General features: G+C 39.4%; 1 protein-coding gene across 1 annotated transcript in view; it reads right to left on the reverse strand.

Annotated features, from left to right (window-relative positions):
- Window positions 1–10,144, reverse strand: part of LOC140238748 (beta-mannosidase-like) — a 30,658-nt gene extending 20,514 nt beyond the window's left edge. The window contains exons 1-5 of the mRNA XM_072318643.1: window positions 9,998–10,144; window positions 6,179–6,325; window positions 4,190–4,338; window positions 2,086–2,285; window positions 351–418 (exon numbers count right to left, since the gene is read on the reverse strand). Coding sequence (XP_072174744.1) covers window positions 351–418; window positions 2,086–2,285; window positions 4,190–4,338; window positions 6,179–6,325; window positions 9,998–10,139 — 706 coding nt within the window. The 5' untranslated portion in view covers window positions 10,140–10,144. The remainder of the gene's footprint in view (window positions 1–350; window positions 419–2,085; window positions 2,286–4,189; window positions 4,339–6,178; window positions 6,326–9,997) is intronic.
- Window positions 10,145–24,897: the final 14,753 nt, after the last annotated feature.

Consider the following 24,897-nt stretch of genomic DNA (forward strand, 5'->3'; position numbering starts at 1 on the left):
ATCTTCCTTGTTGTTCGAACTGGACACAACTGCACTTCACAGCAGAGTCCTTGGCTGTAATGAACTTTCTCTATACTATTACACAGAGGGGCTCCTTCCCAACACTGACCACTTCTTAAACTTGGGATGAAATAAAGGGGTCTTTATGTAATGTTTACATTAACTCTGGAAGGATTGAGGGGGCTTATCTTGACATTGGAGTTCTAGCATAGACTAATCAATTCAGACCTGTTTCACACACAGTTAGTCTTGACATGTTATATAATACAAAGACATTGAAGTTATATCTCACTACACATAGCTGTAGTGACACCCCTACACCCTGACAATACAACAACCAGGCTTCTCACCTCTGTATGGAACTGCCACTACATCTCTGATAACTGGCTCATCAAAAGCCTCCAGATAGATATCTTTCCTGGCTCAGTCAAAGAGACAAAAAGATACAAGAAAATAAAGGAATTTAAGAGAGCATCATAAAAAATATACTGTAGCATCTCAACCTTAGGTGCATTTACATTCATGGTGAATAACTGTGGTATTTTGTGCAGTGTCTTGTGACATGAGTGAAAATATACTATGAAATACTGTGGGATATAGGATGGTAATTCAAACTTCGTATGAAATATGCATGCAAGATTTAATAGTGTGAATGATTATAGTGTCTCAAAATACCACCGATCACACAGCAGTGTAGTTCTTAACTGACCTGACACACTTTTTGTCTTTTCCCAACTGTGATTTGCCCAATGCTCACCAGAAATACCACAGTATTTCGTGAATGAGAACAGGACCAAGTGAACTACTGCAGTCTCTATAATTACTGTGGTATTTCAACCAACAAGAGCAGCATCAACAAATTACCATGGGTATCTGATACTATGAAATTCAAGTGTGAATGCACCTACTTTTTCTCTTTCTCTTCCTCCTCATTTTCACTCATTCCATCTCTCTCCGCTTGTTTCGCTTTCTCAGCAGTACTCCCGACTATGGCATCAGCAAATTCTCTGGAATTCTTATTGGAAGCCTCCACTGGTAAGAATGTTTATTTGCAAGGTGTTTTCCTCATGAAGTGATTCTTATCTTAGAAGAATCTGAGATAAAACTAGGGCAGCTGGTTCTCCAGTTTTGTTTGCTTAAAGGGTGTGTACAGTTCTGGTTGAGGCAGGGAGGTGGTCTCTTCCCACCTCCCTGGTTGAGGTGAGGATTTAGCTTTTAACGTTTTGCAAGATAATCAGAAACCACTCTATGAGATGTCAAAGAGCATGCAGTTCTAAGGGGAATCAAAAGTTTATTTGATGAAAATCGGTTTTGAAATGGCTGTGATATCCAAAAACAAGGTGAAACAAAGAGATCCTAATAAAAGGCATGGCCTGTCATCTTTTATTATTATCACTTTCTTGATATCTCAGCCATTTGAAAACCAATTTTCATCAAATAAACATTGAATCCTTCTTAAAATTACATGCTCTTTCAAATTTCATAAGAGGTTTCTCATTATCTCACTTAGGAATGTTCAAAACATGAATCCCCACCTCAACCAGTACTGTACAGTCCCTTTAAGTGTTACCACCACTTTCCACACAGTGCGTGCTGCCTTAATCCCCTAACTGAGGTTCCTTCCCAATAAAGCTAATTAAGGCAGTCTTGATAATCAGTCCTCTAATTCCCTCAGCTGCTTATCTCAAACAATAACCACTGGTCTTGCAGTGGTTTGAATACTGCTCTCTTTGTACACTGATTTCTCAGTAAATCTCTATTACAAATAAGAGAGCATCAGCACAACAAGGAAGAAAAGGAAAAAGGGGAAAAAAAGAAACAAATACAAACACACAGACAGCCACAGCCTACACAATTGTAAGAAGAAAAAAAAAAAAACAGCAATTGCACTGCACATTCATTTACCATCACAACCACATCACCTTCATAAACAAGTCCTGCTGACCAAACCAGATTTTCCAAAATGGAAATAAAAATAAAAACAAAGAAAATCATGTTTTATTTCTGCATGTCTCAAAAATAGTGTGAAATGGGAGATAAACAATTCTCTCTCAGATCTTATTTTCAAGAAATTTTGATTCTCACCAGATGCCGACAGGGGCAAAGGCCGGGCCCCAGTCCCAAGCAAAGGAGCACTGCTCCTTGCGGATGAAATTCGGATGGCAAATGCCCTGGAGAACACTCCGAGGGCAGTCTGGAGGCACGTCATAGGGGTAGCGGTTGAATCTGGAGGCTGCATAGGTGACAGCAGATTCAAAGGCCACCTGCATGGTGTTATGGCCAACCTGTGATGGAACAAATATAGGTAAAAAGAATTTTTAATAATATGGGATTGAGTGATACGGTGTATCATGATTCTAAGACATTTATTTGTATCATGATCCCATCACAATGACTTTTACATTTGATTACTGTAAATAAGATATATATTTTCGCCGTATGAAATTTTCCCCAAAATGAAGCTGACAGCCTGTTTCGGGGCATGAAATTTTTGCGAATTACCACTGGCATTCAAAGCGCAAGAACTTTCGTAAGCATTTTAATCTTGCCCATCTTAATTGGCTTTGCGAAATTCACAAAATCAAAATGCATGCCAACATTTCTCGTTTTACGCCACCTTCATCTGGATAACCCCGATAGCTGCTTCAAGAAGGACATACACAATAACATTTCAATGCACGCAACAGTCATTGCAGGACCCTGGAAACTGTAAAAGGGATGGTATAGTATTGGTGGAGATGAGGATTGGGCTTTTAACTTTTGGTGAGATACAAAGAAACCACTTTTGAAGTAGTACAGAGCATTGCCATTCTAAGAGGAAATGTTTATTTGATGAAAACTGGTCTTGGAATAACTGAGACATCTGAAGACGGAGTAAAACAAAGCAGTCGTAATAAAAGGTTGGTCCCACCTGACCATTAGGATTGCTCTGTTTCAGATATATCAGCAATTTCAAAACCAATTTTCATCAAATAAATGTTGAACTCCTCTTGGAATTACATGATCTTTTACATTTCATGAGAGCTTTTACCTATCTCACCAAAAAATGCTAAAAACCTGAAGTTAGGTCTCAACCAAAATTCTATGATCCCTTTAAGCTGCTGCTTGCCCTGGTCCCATCATGGTAAGTAACATGTCTGGAAAATACCTAAATGGCAGGTCATGTGATATTGACTCTAAATCTGCAGACATTTACAACCATAGCAACATCATTCACAAGCCCTTGGAATGATTGAATTTGTCCATTGCTGTTACACATTGTTGCGCAAGTTTCCCACATCTTTATTACACCCTCCCTCCCCCTCCATTCCACTATGATGACCACTATCTATCTCCCTACCTCCAGCCAGTCATTGACCTCTATCCATTGTTCCCCCCCCCCCCTCACCCCACCTCCAGCCAGTCACTGACCTCTATCATCCCTCAAGTATACCCCTTGAATGTCAGAATGATCTCATTGTTGTCCCACTTCATCAGACAGATCCAGCCCCAACTGTCTGAACATCAACAAACCACAATTTACGACCGGGTTGAGTCAACCCCAAACATCCTGCCTTCATTCCCTGCAAATAATCCCCCATTCATTACTTGGAATTGATGTTCAGTATAACCCTGTAGAAGTAGTCCCACCTTTGTTTCTGTAACCCAAAACCTCTTTCAGTATCAAGACTCCACCATCATTCACCCCTTAAATGCATACAACCTATTCAGCATTTTTTGCATGAGTACAAAGCAAAGACTTGGGATGCGAGTAAGAGGACTTGCCAAAGAAGCCCCCCCCCCCCCCCTAAAAGTGCTACTTCAAATTATTCACTGTGTGTTGCAAATCGTTCTTCTGCATACCTTCTAAAGATCCCGAACCAAAACACAACAATATACAAGTAGTTTGACTTGGACCACAAACTATGTGACATGTTAAGGCATCTTCTTCTTCTTCTTCTCTCTTTTTTGAAAAGAATTTTCATTTCAATTCCATGCGGTAGAAGTATAAATTACTTTAAATCTGCCCAGATTCAAACTTAGTGTCTATAATCTTTTGCTGCTAATTACTGCCCAACTCATTACATGATGATGGATGGGAAAAAGGAAAATCTGACAGTTTTAGTCAGTCCAGAGATATTTTTCCTGTGATAGTATGATTGTTATTATGTTCATTCAAAAGTCAAAATACACTCGCATGGAGCATTACCTTCAAAGCTTTCTTGACATCCCACACCTGACGCACAAACATGTTGGAAGACTGGCCAATAGGAATTCCATTCAGTGTCACATTGGCAACTGTGTCCAATCCATTGCAGACCAGTTTCACATTGCTCTTATTAGCAAAATCATCTTTTGCTGCAAAATGGCAACAGATAAGAAATTGGGCCTCAGTATCACAAATGGAATCACAAAACAGTGTTCAATTCATGGTTGCAAAGCTACAGTGCACTGAAAATGACATCCCTTTATTGTAAGGTAACTAGAAAACAGATATCACTCTGGGAGAAATTAAAGGAACTGTACTGTACTGGTAGAGGTGAGGATTCAGGTTTATATTTTTTTTTTTGTGAAATAAGAAACCTCTTATGAAATATGAAAGAGCATGTACTTTCAAGGATTCAACATTTATTTGATGATAATTGGCCTGAAATGGCCGAGATATCCAGAAAACCGATCCTAATAAAATTTACAGGCCCCAGCTTTTATTAGGATTTCTTTGTTTCACCTTGTTTTTAGATATCTCAGTCATTTCAAAGCTGATTTGATCAAATAAACTTGTGGTTCCCCTTAGAATTGTATATATGTGACCCGCTACAACAAAATGATCCTAAAGTCGGGCGAGGTCGATTATTTGAAAATTGCATGACGCAATTCCCGAATCTATCTGCTTTAAATTGATATATAACACATCTTATAAAAATAATCGGCTGCGGAGATATCGATGTTTAAAAGAGAGCATGTCGAGACGTCTGGGAAATCACTGTTTCGAAAAAAGCGCCGTAAAAGTTCTCCTTGCTATGCAATCACGATCAAGGGACACGCAAGTCAGTATTCACCTCCGGACAATAGAAGGTAAGCCCTAGCAACCCCCGAAATGATCATTCAAACACAGCGTCGGCGGTCTCCTCACCGACCAATCAGCGACCAGGATGGCAGGAGAAGCGGCTGGGCATAGCGCACCCCGCCATCACGCACCAGTCGACTGGGGAGTGTGCGAGCTTCACGCTTCGGTTAGCGGCAAGCAGCAAACTGACCAATGAGATCGCTCTGGTCGTTGTTAGGGGGCGGAGCCTATCTGTGGCGCTCAATCCAAATGTTCGAACCAGTTTCTGCTTCGTTGAAACGGCAAAAAACATGGCCCAGAAAAACATTATTTTTTGGTCTTTCCTTTCATCATTTTGCTTCAAAATTTCGACAGATGATAGAAGACATGTCAGACTCCAATAATATGTCAAATTCAGAAAATCGTAAGTTTTGACCAATTTTGATGCTTTGACTTCAAACTCGATTTTTACGGCTTCGAACGTGCGCGACTTTAGGACCATTTTGTTGTACCGGGTCACATATGCTCTTAAACATTTCATAGAGTGGTTTCTAAATAGCTCACAAAATGTTACAAGCTGCACCTCACCTCAACCAGTACTGTACAGTTTGTACAGTACATATTATCAATGATGATATGGCAGTGCTTTTTGAAATACAAAGAAATCCTTGTATGCCATCAAAAGAAATTTTCAGAGTGAGCTATATGTTGACACAGGCCTTTCTGGTACTTAGGGCCTACAAGTTTTATCAAACACAGCTGGGGAATACTAAGAACATGGGAAATCAAGACACAGCCTATCAAACTTAGTTTATGCGATTTCAAAACAAAACAATAAAAAAATGGTTAAATGCATACAAATATGAGATGGATATTCCTTAGTGATAACCAGTTTATATTGGCATGTCAGACATCAAGACAATGTTAAACAATTGGATAGAACCAGTTACTGTTAGACCTGGTCAATCTGTAAATACAGAATCTGCTTTAAACATCATTGTGTAAGGAGTATATAACTATTTTATAACAATAACACTGTCAACCTCCATCAAACATCTAGTATTGCTAAGAAAGGAAGTCCTCTACAGAAGACAATAGTTTGAATCACCACTCCTACCAACTCTACTAGCCAGAGCTGACATCACCACTCACCCATAAAGTCCAAAGAGTATGTCCAGTTGTCCATGGCAACCCAGCGGTAGAGGTCATCGTTGAAGCGGTAGTAAGGGTCAGAGAGGATGCTGGCATTTATGAGGGCGGTGTGGACACTGCCCGGAACATGGCCAGAGATGGCAATGCCTTTGGAATGGTCATTATGGGAAGAGGATAATATTAGCATTTCAATGTATACAATACATGTACCTTCTCTCTGCCAAAATTGCATCGGTAAATTATCTTTGGGCACTCTTGTCCCCTTTGCTCAATTGCAGAAACAGTGGCATTGTCATCTTCTATCCTTTTTTAAATTCTTCTTCAAATCTCATCTGGACAGTTATTTCTATCACTCATATCTATGTTTTGATGCATTTCCTTCAAATCCTTTACTTTGTTGATGCCTCTATGCAATTTCTTCAGATGAGATGAATATAATTTCCTTGTTAACTTCTCTGCCAGGCTGCTTTCTGATAAACTTTCTGAGAACATATTACCCAATATACAAATTTGGGGATCACTTCATCATTACATTAAATCACCCATCAAATAATGTTAGATAAAAATGAAAAAGATCCTGATTCAAACAATACACACTGTATTGGTAATGTAATTCAGACACAAGCAGTTACCTTTGCTTTATTTTTGATAGAATTCACTGCCAAGAAAGAGACATTCACATCAAGTCTTTCATGCACATACAAATATCACAGCATGGTTGATTTGACATAATTTCCGTCATGATGAGGTGCAATGCAAATGTCCTCTTTATTCTTTAATCTCTATGCTATGCAATTAAGTGTCTAATAGTGTTATATGGTCCTTTGTTACAAAAGTGGTATCAATTTTGAAAAAAAAAAAGAAAAAAAAAACTTATGTATGAACTGCATGAGAACAAATGGTCACTATCAACTTCAAATGTTTTGGTGATGCATATTGATTGACTAATGGAAATGAAGAGGAGTTTCAAACTTTTATAAGAAATTCAATCGCATAACAGTATTGAGTCTCCCAGCCAACCACTAAAGCTACAAATGGCATTCCATAGAAGAGCTGTGTCAAACACTGCATGGGCTTTTAATCAACCATGACATGGAAATCTGTGTATGCTTTCAAGTTTCATGCAAGAGTAATAATAACAATAATAATAATAGATAAAGCAATTATACTGTGTCATTGATCCAGTGTCCTGTTTTGATGGGCAGGAAGGACAAAAATAGAACAATCATATAACATACTAAAGTTAAAGGGAAGGTAAACCCAAAGAGCAATGTGGATTGAGTGAAAGCAGCAACATTAGTAGAACACATCAGTGAAAGTTTGAGAAAAATCGGACAATCGATGCAAAAGTTATGAATTTTTAAAGTTTTGGTGTTGGAACCGCTGGATGAGGAGACTACTAGAGGATATGACGTATGAGTGGACAACAATACAAAGAAAATATAAAGGACATTCAACAAAAATTCGCTTTTCTAGAATCATGAAAGAGCAGTGGACCAACCGCTTTCAGAAAGCAGGGGGAATAATTGCTACCCTTAACATATGTCAATATCAAGTTGATGGAATTTGTAATTTTCATGAAAAATGGATTTTTGTAGTATTTTCTTTATATTTTCTTGATATTGTAGTCCACTCATACGTCATAACCTCTAGTAGTCTCCTCATCCAGCGGTTCCAACACCAAAACTTTAAAAATTCATAACTTTTGCATCGATTGTCCGATTTTCTTCAAACTTTCACTGATGTGTTCTACTAATGTTGCTGCTTTCACTCAATCCACATTGTTCTTGGGGTTTATCTTCCCTTTAAAATGAGAAGGAAGAAATACTAAGTTAATACACATAGAGAGAGAGAGTTCAAATTGATTAAATTCTTGCATAGACAGAAAGATCTGTCTGTCCGGACAAGGAGGTTCAAGAGATGGAGTTACAACTGACTATAATCATTCAATCAGCTGTCAGTTTTCTATGGATGGATGAAAGAATTCCACAGGTGCATTTGTGCCTTTGATGTTCGATGCTTGAAGCCGCCATCTTTCTGAGCAATCTGAAGATTTATTTTAAACGCTAACATAATATCGGGTATATGGTGCTCATTTATATATCAAATGCAATGAAATTTCACCTAATGATAAAGCATATAAAACAAGTCAATTCCATTCGAAAATATGTGCAAAAGTGTAAATCTGAGCTGTATTTTGTGAAAGTGTTTGAAATTTTACCCTCATGGAAAGCCGGTTTTATCACTTTTCTTCTTATTTCCGCTACATGAAACTAATATGGTATCATCTTCAAGTATAGTTCTTTATAAATTAATATGTCAGATTAGCGTACAGACACGTACAGTCGAGTAATTTTGATATCTATTTCAGCAATATTTGAGCAATTTCTATTTGCGCACGCCCATGCCTTTACCATTGTCTACCGCCCATCGTTTGTAAGTAGGGATAACGAAAAGTAATTACCATCACAAAGACATAATTATCTTCCTTGGAAAGTGGCTGGTGATAATGCAATGAGACACGAGTCAATTGTCTTCGCATCTGAGCGGCAGATCCAGTTTGACACATACTTCAAATATTTTTGAGTGGCAGCTTCGAGCATGGGATCAAAGCGAATAAGACTGTTGTGACTCCATTTTTCGAACCTCCTTGGTCCGAAGGAGTCTTTTATTTTTTTGACGTTATCGCTCTCCTCCGGATATGGAGGGGATCCGTGAAGCCAGACGCAGTCTCCACAGAACATATCCCTGATGACCAGATATAGACCAATTTTTGGTCAAATTCTTGCACTGACTTGTTTTTTGCTGCAACTAATTAACAAATTTGTCACACTTTGGACTTACACCCGAATTAGAGACTTAGAGTCCCCCCAAACACAACACAACCTTTGAGAGTCATGCCTTGTTTACCTCAGGCTCAGATGATGAGGACTCCAAACGGTCACCACACAAAGCACAAAGCACACAGCACAAAGCACAACTCTGGGTAACCCCCGGAGCACTCCTTGTACACAGTTATTCGGGCTGGTCGCAGTTTTAGTCTGGGGTGAGTCTGGTGTAGTCTCGGGTAAAGATCATGCTAGACAGCTTAGTGTGAGTCTAGCACAACCTTGTGCTAGACTCATATATTAGGAATCTCTAAATGGTCTCAAACCAAAGGTGAAGACGAAACACACTTCTAGTGACCACTGCCACTGACCTGCACTGTTTGTGGCAAAGTGTACATAATTATACATGTGCAAATGAAAAATTGTCACCTGAGGAGAAATGCTCACCCACTGTTTTGCACTGAAATGTATGCTGACATTGTGCTAAATGACCAGGGGATTCTTATGGGGGGGGGGGGGGGGGAGAGGGTCTCTCATCTCCCACTGAGTCAAATTTAATAGTACAATGTAGTATCAAAAGGCTTTTGTATGGCATGTCCTCCAGAGGTCCTCCTACAAGTCCTAGACAGACATGTCAGGGGACTCTAGGTACCGGGATTACACTCTACAAAATACTGTATACGCCGAATACTTTGCAAGGTTTTTATTTTTGACGAATTTCGCGAGTCAGATGCTATTCCCGAAATTAAAGACACGTGAAAATACGATCTGCTCTGATTCCCGATGTGAATGAGACGTACGCGTGTACTCTTCTCTGTTCAGTACAGCAGGACTACGCGATCGTGAATTTAACTACTCGCGAAATTGTCAGGAATTCCCGATTCGCAAAAATTTAGACTCGCGAAATATATGGCGTATCAGTAGTGTGTGGACTGTGTGATACATTACGACAGAAACATGACATTTTCCAATGCAATGAATGGTAACTTACTGCCATTTCCATTGACTATTTTCCACGTTCCAGTAAGGTCAAAGGTTAAAATTCCAGTAGATTGCATTACAGCACAGGACACTATCACCAAGAACATATACAACTTCCTTCCCTGCCATGATTGAATTGAGTGGTACTGCATTTGTGGGTTCTGAAACAAATGAGAAAAATCAACGCATAAAACAGACTATGCAAACACACACACGTACACGACACACACATATCACATGCCGATTGTATGAAACTTCTACTGCCTTATAACCGCAGCAGCGACCCCAATACGTGTTATACATGTACTATGTTACAGCGCCCCGCGCCGGGGTTACTGCCTGATGAGCAGGCCTGCATAGACAGCGCGACGGTCCCACTGCACAGAAAGTCAGCTGGTGGGCGGGATTGCGATCTCTGCTTATCACCAAAAAAAAGGAAAAAATCCGAGCGAGGATCATTCATGAATACATACTTAATGGGTGGATTTACGAGCCAAGGAAAGTGGACTGAAACGGCGGCGGGAGCGAGTGCAGCAGAGGAACTTGTTCGGTTGTAGACCATGTTGTAGATCAACGTTACTGTACGCACATGTCACATGTGAAGTTGTTATCGTTGTTATAGTCTTGTACAGAGAGAATAACCCTCACTCCTGATTCTATATTCCTTGTTTTAGGCTCATAAAATATCTCTGAATTGTTTTGCTTACTTTATTCCCTTCCAAATTTAGTCTTCGTTATTATTTTAAGCACTTTTACTTAAATCTATAGTTCGAATGCAATTCATACATATCACTGGATTTTCATAACGTCTTGCCCACAGCCCATGTCGTAGGTCACCTGATACTGATAAGAGATGGGGTTCCAACTGATGGTGATGATTACTCAGGTCCAGGAAGCTGTAAATTTTCTATGGATGGACAAAAGAATGCCACAGGTGCATTTGTACCTTTGATGTTGATGCTTAAAGCCGCCATCTTCCTGAGCAATCTACAGATTCATCTTTAACGCTAACGTAATATCGGGTATTATTACACATTATGCTGCTCGATTATATATCAACATAATCAATAATAAAGCATACGTATTCTCTAAAAACAAAAGTTGATCCTGTCCCAAAATATGTGCAAAAATGTAAATCTTAGCTTTATGTTGTGAGAATATTTGAAATTTTACCCTCATGGAAAGCCAGTTTTATCACTTTTCCGATTATCAATTTTGAATTAAAATTAAAATTAATATAGAATATCATTTTCTCATATATATATATATATATATATATATATAATGATATACAAATAGATATACCAGATTAGTGTCCAGACATGTCCAGTCGAGTAATTTTGATATTCATATCAGTATCAGCAATATCTTGCTGAGCAATTTCTATTTGCGTACCCCAGTGTCTTTATTATACCATAATAGTCTACCGCCCATGGACGTATCAGAAGTAGGGATACAATGACCATCATAAAGACTATCTTCCGTAGAGAGTGACTGGTCATTATAATGCAGTGAGATGTGAATCAGTGTCAAACCTTGTGGGGCAGATCGAGTTGGCAAATACAAATTGTAGTTCAAATAATTTGAGTGGTGGCTAGGAGCATTGGATCAAAGCGAATAAGACTGTTGTGACACCATCTCTCGAACCTCCTTGGTGTTTAATAAACCAGTTAGCTCGTGTTATGATGCGGCGAAGCTCCTGCAGAATACTTATAGGCCGATGCTATGTTCGATCAAGAGGAAATAAAAATATATATATACTACGATAATTACTGAGAAGCTTTAGTTGTGTATAAGAGGTCAAATATGAAAACAAATTTATGTTTCGGTCATGCGGTTATATTTTCAGATTGTGATTGTGCATAATCATTAGATCGCCCCGCAGTCATTATAGCACCATACTTGGAGCACCGGCCTCGACTTTCATCACTTTCCATTCAGCTTCTTTGAATCACTCGATCACATGCGGTTGAGCATGGTTGTGCATGTCGTCGAACTCCCACGTGGCAAAACACCAGATACCAAAACACCAGTTTTGAACACTAATGACGATTATGTTATCACAAACAAGCGACAGACGTAACCACGTCGAAAAAAAAAAAACAAAAAAACAAAAGAACAAAAAAACAAAAACAAAATGACTCAATCTTCCTCTTTGCCTGATACAGACTCGCCACGCTCATATCTGTTTGGCAGTCTGCATGATCAGTATACTCGCATGATGGGTGAGTGGAGGCAAACTGCCTCTCGCTCCCCATCATCCCAGTATATTCCTCTCCTGCTATACACTTTCACGAAAGCCTCACACTGGCTGTCTGGCACTATCAAAAGTGAATAATATAGCAGGGATCCAGGAATTCAGTAAGGGGGTGCAAAAGCAAAGCAAAGCAAAGCAAAAAAAAAAAAAATAAATAATAATAATATAAAAATATATAAAAAAAAAATATATATAGATATATATATATATATATATATATTATATATCTTCTTTTTTTTTAAGCGCCATACAAACGGCTAACAATGATGCTTAAAATTTGAAAGGCGCATACGCCCCTTTTATTTCTTCATTTCTTTCAAAAAAAAATAAGAAAACAATAGATCCGCGCCTCATTTCTCATCTCAACTTTGATGCCCATGCACAGGCATGATTCACCTTGCCTGATGGGCTTGTGTAATCTCCCCAGTTAGAGGCGGAGGCAGCTGCCATTCAGGGTCGATTATTAGTGATATCAGATTGGTGGATTAGTGGCTCAGTGGACGGGATCAGTGCCACATCTCCATAAAAAAAAAACAAAAAAAAAAAGTGGCTAAAAGTATTTCCCTTGGGTATGTTTTTTGAAAGCATAAGCCAGACGAAGTCGAATACATAAGTCGATCTGGCCTTGGATAAAAGTGAACCCTTTTTATCAGCCTCGTCTTTGATCACAGACAGCACATAAAATAAAAGTTGTGTAACCCAGGAGTTAGCTTGAAGTAGGTTCTCTTTATAAACCTCTTTATCTTTTTCTTGTGGGGAATTATGCTGATGTGCTGATCTCGCGTCTTTTACATGACAGCACGCATGGAACGAGCTACAGGTAGTACATCAGAAGTTGCTGACGATCGATCGATTCGGCACTTTGGGCCTCACGCTCCTTTTCCGGGCTCCCATATAAACCTGTGTTAAATGCAGCATATTCCATGAATCATAAAAAATCAATCGAATCGTAGATTTTTTTTAAATTGAAGTAGATGAAGGGAAATTTTCTCTGCTTTCAAGCAAACAACATATTTTGGGATGTTGTCCAGCTCTAAAAAAAGTTAAGAGCCTCTATACGAGACTAGTCATCCAGTCACTCTCAGAAATGATAAAAATAGCAAATTACCTCATACATCAATAAAAAATCATTAAAAATACAAAAACCCTGATTCATTCAACTTCTTCATAACCTGCAGAAGCTCCTGTCCTCAAGCAATGTCAAACACTACCAAAAGTGGCAATTTTCCACTTGACTGATTTTAAATGATTTTTTTGGTAAAAAATAACATTACCTCATCTTTGTACTGCCTTCCCGGTAGGCAATGCGCGAGTTGAATTAGGAGCGTGAGGCCTATAGAGCAGTCAAGTGCTTCCGAACACTTTTTGAACGCTTTCATCTTGTAGAGATATTAATTCCGACTACAACGATATAAAACTTTCTACATTTCATGCTTGTTTTCAGCAGAGTGGACCCCACCAAGCTACAATGCACCATGTACTGAAATCCAATCAATGCACCCTTGCTGGCATTATAACTTGGGTTCGGTGAAATTGGATGTAGGGCCCAAATAGACAATAATTCAATGACATTCATTCAGTCCAATTTGAAGGTTTAAATGCTGGATACCCTGAAAACCTCCCAAAATATCAAAATAATTATTCATATTATATCAAGGTAAATATTTAAGTTCAATAAGCAAGAAAGGGAAGTTCAATTTCACTGTTCCATGGAGCATTTGAGCCCACCACCAGGCCATAAATATACTATGATGTACTTTTAAAATATATATCACTGTAAAACTCGATATAAGGTAGGGATTAGAATTCACAGAGGTTAGAATATGAAGGATAGAATAAGATAGGATGGGAAATGTGGGGGGGGGGGGGTTCCAGGACATGCCTACAGAATGGCCCTACATAAGGGCAACAACAGAGAGCATGAGTACAGGTTTATACATTTTATGTTTTGTGGGGTTAGTGAGATGCTTGACTGCTTGGTCTGGAGTCAGAATGCAAGTGTTCTTTATTCACTGTTCTCCAGTATTATTATTCCAACACATTTACATGGTCACAGCCTTATTGACTCGGCCTGTAAAAAGCCAGCATACCACTGGATCATCACCCGCACTCTTGTCCATCTTAATTTCTAACTGTTTGGAATAATGTTTGCTCCACTCTTCCGCATTCATATCCAAATCTTCTTGCTTGTCGCCATAAAACACCCCCCCCCCCTCAAAAAACAACAACAAAGAAAGAAAGAAAGAGAGAAAGAAAGAGAGAAAGAAAGAAAGAAAGAAAGAAAGAAAGAAACAAACAAACACTGTTGTATAAAAACGTTCATGAACAAACCTGCTGGCTCCCTCAGATCCAGGACCAGAATATTGTGTATGACAACCTGCAACACAGATATATTATTCATTAAATGTCAGTAAATGACTATGACACTTTGAAAACTGATAGTCCTGCTACATTTTTCTGAGAGAATGATGCTGAGTTCGTTGTTAGAATGAAATGCAATGGAGTGAATGTGTAGACCATGAGTGGTGAATAAATGGCACATGGCTGGTGCGTGAACATGAATTCGTACAGCAAGGAAACTTCCAACACAAAAAACCACTGTCTGCATGGGACCAAGCACGTCCATCACAGTTTTTACACACATAGCTCTCCATTTTCACAGTAAAAGTGAAAATAATACAGTTACACTGTCACTGGGTGCTAGTTTTGAGGTGTACAAGTAAACTTAAGGATATAGGCCCACAGTTAGGACGAGGGGGAAGCTAGGCAGGGTGAGGGCTAGGGCAGTTACTCGGTCTAACTTTAGACTAGAGTTCTACACTAGCTTAGACTGGGTTAAATTTGAGCCTTGTTCATATTACCAGGCAGCTAGGGTTAAATTTGGGGTTAGAATCTGATTTTGGGCTGAAATCTTACTTTGGGTTGGCATTTAGGGCTATGGTTTGGATTAGGGTTAGGGTTTGGGTTAGGGCTAGTTAGGGCTAGTTATAGGGTTAGTTAGGGTTAGGGTTAGCTTAGGGTTAGGGTTAGTACAGGGTTAGAATCGTCAATAGGGTTTTAGGGCTAGGGTTTTAACAGCTAGGGTTAAATTTGGGGTTAGAATCTGATTTGGGGCTGAAATCTAACTTTGGGTCGGCAATGGATTCAACTTTAGGGCTATGGTTAGAGTTGGGTTAGGGTTTGGGTTTGGGTTAGGGTTAGGGTAAGGGTTTTAAAAGCTAATGTTAGGGTTAAATTTGGGGTTAGAATCTGATTTGGGGCTGAAATCTAACTTTGGGTCGGCAATGGATTCAACTTTAGTTCTATGGTAAGAGTTGAGGGCAAGGGCTACCTTAGAAATAGGACTACACTTGTTTACTAGTGGTCTGACTTACCCCTTAAAGAATATTTCCGAATTTAAGCTAGCAGGTACCATGGCAGTAACCCCGGGAACCTTCCCGTACACTCTGCACGCCGTTTGCTGGCGAGAACATCGCATTCTAGCAGACGACTCTCATGCCCACTATAGCTGCCTACCAGTCTCACAGTATAGGCCTCACGCTCCTTTTCCGGGCTCCCATATAAACCTGTGTTAAATGCAGCATATTCCATGAATCATAAAAAATCAATCGAATCGTAGATTTTTTTTAAATTGAAGTAGATGAAGGGAAATTTTCTCTGCTTTCAAGCAAACAACATATTTTGGGATGTTGTCCAGCTCTAAAAAAAGTTAAGAGCCTCTATACGAGACTAGTCATCCAGTCACTCTCAGAAATGATAAAAATAGCAAATTACCTCATACATCAATAAAAAATCATTAAAAATACAAAAACCCTGATTCATTCAACTTCTTCATAACCTGCAGAAGCTCCTGTCCTCAAGCAATGTCAAACACTACCAAAAGTGGCAATTTTCCACTTGACTGATTTTAAATGATTTTTTTGGTAAAAAATAACATTACCTCATCTTTGTACTGCCTTCCCGGTAGGCAATGCGCGAGTTGAATTAGGAGCGTGAGGCCTATAGAGCAGTCAAGTGCTTCCGAACACTTTTTGAACGCTTTCATCTTGTAGAGATATTAATTCCGACTACAACGATATAAAACTTTCTACATTTCATGCTTGTTTTCAGCAGAGTGGACCCCACCAAGCTACAATGCACCATGTACTGAAATCCAATCAATGCACCCTTGCTGGCATTATAACTTGGGTTCGGTGAAATTGGATGTAGGGCCCAAATAGACAATAATTCAATGACATTCATTCAGTCCAATTTGAAGGTTTAAATGCTGGATACCCTGAAAACCTCCCAAAATATCAAAATAATTATTCATATTATATCAAGGTAAATATTTAAGTTCAATAAGCAAGAAAGGGAAGTTCAATTTCACTGTTCCATGGAGCATTTGAGCCCACCACCAGGCCATAAATATACTATGATGTACTTTTAAAATATATATCACTGTAAAACTCGATATAAGGTAGGGATTAGAATTCACAGAGGTTAGAATATGAAGGATAGAATAAGATAGGATGGGAAATGTGGGGGGGGGGGGGGTTCCAGGACATGCCTACAGAATGGCCCTACATAAGGGCAACAACAGAGAGCATGAGTACAGGTTTATACATTTTATGTTTTGTGGGGTTAGTGAGATGCTTGACTGCTTGGTCTGGAGTCAGAATGCAAGTGTTCTTTATTCACTGTTCTCCAGTATTATTATTCCAACACATTTACATGGTCACAGCCTTATTGACTCGGCCTGTAAAAAGCCAGCATACCACTGGATCATCACCCGCACTCTTGTCCATCTTAATTTCTAACTGTTTGGAATAATGTTTGCTCCACTCTTCCGCATTCATATCCAAATCTTCTTGCTTGTCGCCATAAAACACCCCCCCCCCCCTCAAAAAACAACAACAAAGAAAGAAAGAAAGAGAGAAAGAAAGAGAGAAAGAAAGAAAGAAAGAAAGAAAGAAAGAAACAAACAAACACTGTTGTATAAAAACGTTCATGAACAAACCTGCTGGCTCCCTCAGATCCAGGACCAGAATATTGTGTATGACAACCTGCAACACAGATATATTATTCATTAAATGTCAGTAAATGACTATGACACTTTGAAAACTGATAGTCCTGCTACATTTTTCTGAGAGAATGATGCTGAGTTCGTTGTTAGAATGAAATGCAATGGAGTGAATGTGTAGACCATGAGTGGTGAATAAATGGCACATGGCTGGTGCGTGAACATGAATTCGTACAGCAAGGAAACTTCCAACACAAAAAACCACTGTCTGCATGGGACCAAGCACGTCCATCACAGTTTTTACACACATAGCTCTCCATTTTCACAGTAAAAGTGAAAATAATACAGTTACACTGTCACTGGGTGCTAGTTTTGAGGTGTACAAGTAAACTTAAGGATATAGGCCCACAGTTAGGACGAGGGGAAGCTAGGCAGGGTGAGGGCTAGGGCGTAAGTTACTCGGTCTAACTTTAGACTAGAGTTCTACACTAGCTTAGACTGGGTTAAATTTGAGCCTTGTTCATATTACCAGGCAGCTAGGGTTAAATTTGGGGTTAGAATCTGATTTTGGGCTGAAATCTTACTTTGGGTTGGCATTTAGGGCTATGGTTTGGATTAGGGTTAGGGTTTGGGTTAGGGCTAGTTAGGGCTAGTTATAGGGTTAGTTAGGGTTAGGGTTAGCTTAGGGTTAGGGTTAGTACAGGGTTAGAATCGTCAATAGGGTTTTAGGGCTAGGGTTTTAACAGCTAGGGTTAAATTTGGGGTTAGAATCTGATTTGGGGCTGAAATCTAACTTTGGGTCGGCAATGGATTCAACTTTAGGGCTATGGTTAGAGTTGGGTTAGGGTTTGGGTTTGGGTTAGGGTTAGGGTAAGGGTTTTAAAAGCTAATGTTAGGGTTAAATTTGGGGTTAGAATCTGATTTGGGGCTGAAATCTAACTTTGGGTCGGCAATGGATTCAACTTTAGTTCTATGGTAAGAGTTGAGGGCAAGGGCTACCTTAGAAATAGGACTACACTTGTTTACTAGTGGTCTGACTTACCCCTTAAAGAATATTTCCGAATTTAAGCTAGCAGGTACCATGGCAGTAACCCCGGGAACCTTCCCGTACACTCTGCACGCCGTTTGCTGGCGAGAACATCGCATTCTAGCAGACGACTCTCATGCCCACTATAGCTGCCTACCAGTCTCACAGTATAGGCCTCACGCTCCTTTTCCGGGCTCCCATATAAACCTGTGTTAAATGCAGCATATTCCATGAATCATAAAAAATCAATCGAATCGTAGATTTTTTTTAAATTGAAGTAGATGAAGGGAAATTTTCTCTGCTTTCAAGCAAACAACATATTTTGGGATGTTGTCCAGCTCTAAAAAAAGTTAAGAGCCTCTATACGAGACTAGTCATCCAGTCACTCTCAGAAATGATAAAAATAGCAAATTACCTCATACATCAATAAAAAATCATTAAAAATACAAAAACCCTGATTCATTCAACTTCTTCATAACCTGCAGAAGCTCCTGTCCTCAAGCAATGTCAAACACTACCAAAAGTGGCAATTTTCCACTTGACTGATTTTAAATGATTTTTTTGGTAAAAAATAACATTACCTCATCTTTGTACTGCCTTCCCGGTAGGCAATGCGCGAGTTGAATTAGGAGCGTGAGGCCTATAGAGCAGTCAAGTGCTTCCGAACACTTTTTGAACGCTTTCATCTTGTAGAGATATTAATTCCGACTACAACGATATAAAACTTTCTACATTTCATGCTTGTTTTCAGCAGAGTGGACCCCACCAAGCTACAATGCACCATGTACTGAAATCCAATCAATGCACCCTTGCTGGCATTATAACTTGGGTTCGGTGAAATTGGATGTAGGGCCCAAATAGACAATAATTCAATGACATTCATTCAGTCCAATTTGAAGGTTTAAATGCTGGATACCCTGAAAACCTCCCAAAATATCAAAATAATTATTCATATTATATCAAGGTAAATATTTAAGTTCAATAAGCAAGAAAGGGAAGTTCAATTTCACTGTTCCATGGAGCATTTGAGCCCACCACCAGGCCATAAATATACTATGATGTACTTTTAAAATATATATCACTGTAAAACTCGATATAAGGTAGGGATTAGAATTCACAGAGGTTAGAATATGAAGGATAGAATAAGATAGGATGGGAAATGTGGGGGGGGGGGGGTTCCAGGACATGCCTACAGAATGGCCCTACATAAGGGCAACAACAGAGAGCATGAGTACAGGTTTATACATTTTATGTTTTGTGGGGTTAGTGAGATGCTTGACTGCTTGGTCTGGAGTCAGAATGCAAGTGTTCTTTATTCACTGTTCTCCAGTATTATTATTCCAACACATTTACATGGTCACAGCCTTATTGACTCGGCCTGTAAAAAGCCAGCATACCACTGGATCATCACCCGCACTCTTGTCCATCTTAATTTCTAACTGTTTGGAATAATGTTTGCTCCACTCTTCCGCATTCATATCCAAATCTTCTTGCTTGTCGCCATAAAACACCCCCCCCCCCCTCAAAAAACAACAACAAAGAAAGAAAGAAAGAGAGAAAGAAAGAGAGAAAGAAAGAAAGAAAGAAAGAAAGAAAGAAACAAACAAACACTGTTGTATAAAAACGTTCATGAACAAACCTGCTGGCTCCCTCAGATCCAGGACCAGAATATTGTGTATGACAACCTGCAACACAGATATATTATTCATTAAATGTCAGTAAATGACTATGACACTTTGAAAACTGATAGTCCTGCTACATTTTTCTGAGAGAATGATGCTGAGTTCGTTGTTAGAATGAAATGCAATGGAGTGAATGTGTAGACCATGAGTGGTGAATAAATGGCACATGGCTGGTGCGTGAACATGAATTCGTACAGCAAGGAAACTTCCAACACAAAAAACCACTGTCTGCATGGGACCAAGCACGTCCATCACAGTTTTTACACACATAGCTCTCCATTTTCACAGTAAAAGTGAAAATAATACAGTTACACTGTCACTGGGTGCTAGTTTTGAGGTGTACAAGTAAACTTAAGGATATAGGCCCACAGTTAGGACGAGGGGAAGCTAGGCAGGGTGAGGGCTAGGGCGTAAGTTACTCGGTCTAACTTTAGACTAGAGTTCTACACTAGCTTAGACTGGGTTAAATTTGAGCCTTGTTCATATTACCAGGCAGCTAGGGTTAAATTTGGGGTTAGAATCTGATTTTGGGCTGAAATCTTACTTTGGGTTGGCATTTAGGGCTATGGTTTGGATTAGGGTTAGGGTTTGGGTTAGGGCTAGTTAGGGCTAGTTATAGGGTTAGTTAGGGTTAGGGTTAGCTTAGGGTTAGGGTTAGTACAGGGTTAGAATCGTCAATAGGGTTTTAGGGCTAGGGTTTTAACAGCTAGGGTTAAATTTGGGGTTAGAATCTGATTTGGGGCTGAAATCTAACTTTGGGTCGGCAATGGATTCAACTTTAGGGCTATGGTTAGAGTTGGGTTAGGGTTTGGGTTTGGGTTAGGGTTAGGGTAAGGGTTTTAAAAGCTAATGTTAGGGTTAAATTTGGGGTTAGAATCTGATTTGGGGCTGAAATCTAACTTTGGGTCGGCAATGGATTCAACTTTAGTTCTATGGTAAGAGTTGAGGGCAAGGGCTACCTTAGAAATAGGACTACACTTGTTTACTAGTGGTCTGACTTACCCCTTAAAGAATATTTCCGAATTTAAGCTAGCAGGTACCATGGCAGTAACCCCGGGAACCTTCCCGTACACTCTGCACGCCGTTTGCTGGCGAGAACATCGCATTCTAGCAGACGACTCTCATGCCCACTATAGCTGCCTACCAGTCTCACAGTATAGGCCTCACGCTCCTTTTCCGGGCTCCCATATAAACCTGTGTTAAATGCAGCATATTCCATGAATCATAAAAAATCAATCGAATCGTAGATTTTTTTTAAATTGAAGTAGATGAAGGGAAATTTTCTCTGCTTTCAAGCAAACAACATATTTTGGGATGTTGTCCAGCTCTAAAAAAAGTTAAGAGCCTCTATACGAGACTAGTCATCCAGTCACTCTCAGAAATGATAAAAATAGCAAATTACCTCATACATCAATAAAAAATCATTAAAAATACAAAAACCCTGATTCATTCAACTTCTTAACCTGCAGAAGCTCCTGTCCTCAAGCAATGTCAAACACTACCAAAAGTGGCAATTTTCCACTTGACTGATTTTAAATGATTTTTTTGGTAAAAAATAACATTACCTCATCTTTGTACTGCCTTCCCGGTAGGCAATGCGCGAGTTGAATTAGGAGCGTGAGGCCTATAGAGCAGTCAAGTGCTTCCGAACACTTTTTGAACGCTTTCATCTTGTAGAGATATTAATTCCGACTACAACGATATAAAACTTTCTACATTTCATGCTTGTTTTCAGCAGAGTGGACCCCACCAAGCTACAATGCACCATGTACTGAAATCCAATCAATGCACCCTTGCTGGCATTATAACTTGGGTTCGGTGAAATTGGATGTAGGGCCCAAATAGACAATAATTCAATGACATTCATTCAGTCCAATTTGAAGGTTTAAATGCTGGATACCCTGAAAACCTCCCAAAATATCAAAATAATTATTCATATTATATCAAGGTAAATATTTAAGTTCAATAAGCAAGAAAGGGAAGTTCAATTTCACTGTTCCATGGAGCATTTGAGCCCACCACCAGGCCATAAATATACTATGATGTACTTTTAAAATATATATCACTGTAAAACTCGATATAAGGTAGGGATTAGAATTCACAGAGGTTAGAATATGAAGGATAGAATAAGATAGGATGGGAAATGTGGGGGGGGGGGGGTTCCAGGACATGCCTACAGAATGGCCCTACATAAGGGCAACAACAGAGAGCATGAGTACAGGTTTATACATTTTATGTTTTGTGGGGTTAGTGAGATGCTTGACTGCTTGGTCTGGAGTCAGAATGCAAGTGTTCTTTATTCACTGTTCTCCAGTATTATTATTCCAACACATTTACATGGTCACAGCCTTATTGACTCGGCCTGTAAAAAGCCAGCATACCACTGGATCATCACCCGCACTCTTGTCCATCTTAATTTCTAACTGTTTGGAATAATGTTTGCTCCACTCTTCCGCATTCATATCCAAATCTTCTTGCTTGTCGCCATAAAACACCCCCCCCCCCCCCCCTCAAAAAACAACAACAAAGAAAGAAAGAAAGAGAGAAAGAAAGAGAGAAAGAAAGAAAGAAAGAAAGAAAGAAAGAAACAAACAAACACTGTTGTATAAAAACGTTCATGAACAAACCTGCTGGCTCCCTCAGATCCAGGACCAGAATATTGTGTATGACAACCTGCAACACAGATATATTATTCATTAAATGTCAGTAAATGACTATGACACTTTGAAAACTGATAGTCCTGCTACATTTTTCTGAGAGAATGATGCTGAGTTCGTTGTTAGAATGAAATGCAATGGAGTGAATGTGTAGACCATGAGTGGTGAATAAATGGCACATGGCTGGTGCGTGAACATGAATTCGTACAGCAAGGAAACTTCCAACACAAAAAACCACTGTCTGCATGGGACCAAGCACGTCCATCACAGTTTTTACACACATAGCTCTCCATTTTCACAGTAAAAGTGAAAATAATACAGTTACACTGTCACTGGGTGCTAGTTTTGAGGTGTACAAGTAAACTTAAGGATATAGGCCCACAGTTAGGACGAGGGGAAGCTAGGCAGGGTGAGGGCTAGGGCGTAAGTTACTCGGTCTAACTTTAGACTAGAGTTCTACACTAGCTTAGACTGGGTTAAATTTGAGCCTTGTTCATATTACCAGGCAGCTAGGGTTAAATTTGGGGTTAGAATCTGATTTTGGGCTGAAATCTTACTTTGGGTTGGCATTTAGGGCTATGGTTTGGATTAGGGTTAGGGTTTGGGTTAGGGCTAGTTAGGGCTAGTTATAGGGTTAGTTAGGGTTAGGGTTAGCTTAGGGTTAGGGTTAGTACAGGGTTAGAATCGTCAATAGGGTTTTAGGGCTAGGGTTTTAACAGCTAGGGTTAAATTTGGGGTTAGAATCTGATTTGGGGCTGAAATCTAACTTTGGGTCGGCAATGGATTCAACTTTAGGGCTATGGTTAGAGTTGGGTTAGGGTTTGGGTTTGGGTTAGGGTTAGGGTAAGGGTTTTAAAAGCTAATGTTAGGGTTAAATTTGGGGTTAGAATCTGATTTGGGGCTGAAATCTAACTTTGGGTCGGCAATGGATTCAACTTTAGTTCTATGGTAAGAGTTGAGGGCAAGGGCTACCTTAGAAATAGGACTACACTTGTTTACTAGTGGTCTGACTTACCCCTTAAAGAATATTTCCGAATTTAAGCTAGCAGGTACCATGGCAGTAACCCCGGGAACCTTCCCGTACACTCTGCACGCCGTTTGCTGGCGAGAACATCGCATTCTAGCAGACGACTCTCATGCCCACTATAGCTGCCTACCAGTCTCACAGTATAGGCCTCACGCTCCTTTTCCGGGCTCCCATATAAACCTGTGTTAAATGCAGCATATTCCATGAATCATAAAAAATCAATCGAATCGTAGATTTTTTTTAAATTGAAGTAGATGAAGGGAAATTTTCTCTGCTTTCAAGCAAACAACATATTTTGGGATGTTGTCCAGCTCTAAAAAAAGTTAAGAGCCTCTATACGAGACTAGTCATCCAGTCACTCTCAGAAATGATAAAAATAGCAAATTACCTCATACATCAATAAAAAATCATTAAAAATACAAAAACCCTGATTCATTCAACTTCTTCATAACCTGCAGAAGCTCCTGTCCTCAAGCAATGTCAAACACTACCAAAAGTGGCAATTTTCCACTTGACTGATTTTAAATGATTTTTTTGGTAAAAAATAACATTACCTCATCTTTGTACTGCCTTCCCGGTAGGCAATGCGCGAGTTGAATTAGGAGCGTGAGGCCTATAGAGCAGTCAAGTGCTTCCGAACACTTTTTGAACGCTTTCATCTTGTAGAGATATTAATTCCGACTACAACGATATAAAACTTTCTACATTTCATGCTTGTTTTCAGCAGAGTGGACCCCACCAAGCTACAATGCACCATGTACTGAAATCCAATCAATGCACCCTTGCTGGCATTATAACTTGGGTTCGGTGAAATTGGATGTAGGGCCCAAATAGACAATAATTCAATGACATTCATTCAGTCCAATTTGAAGGTTTAAATGCTGGATACCCTGAAAACCTCCCAAAATATCAAAATAATTATTCATATTATATCAAGGTAAATATTTAAGTTCAATAAGCAAGAAAGGGAAGTTCAATTTCACTGTTCCATGGAGCATTTGAGCCCACCACCAGGCCATAAATATACTATGATGTACTTTTAAAATATATATCACTGTAAAACTCGATATAAGGTAGGGATTAGAATTCACAGAGGTTAGAATATGAAGGATAGAATAAGATAGGATGGGAAATGTGGGGGGGGGGGGTTCCAGGACATGCCTACAGAATGGCCCTACATAAGGGCAACAACAGAGAGCATGAGTACAGGTTTATACATTTTATGTTTTGTGGGGTTAGTGAGATGCTTGACTGCTTG

The sequence above is a fragment of the Diadema setosum genome, chromosome 15, assembly GCF_964275005.1.
Source record: "Diadema setosum chromosome 15, eeDiaSeto1, whole genome shotgun sequence".
Taxonomy (NCBI): Eukaryota; Metazoa; Echinodermata; class Echinoidea; order Diadematoida; family Diadematidae; genus Diadema; species Diadema setosum.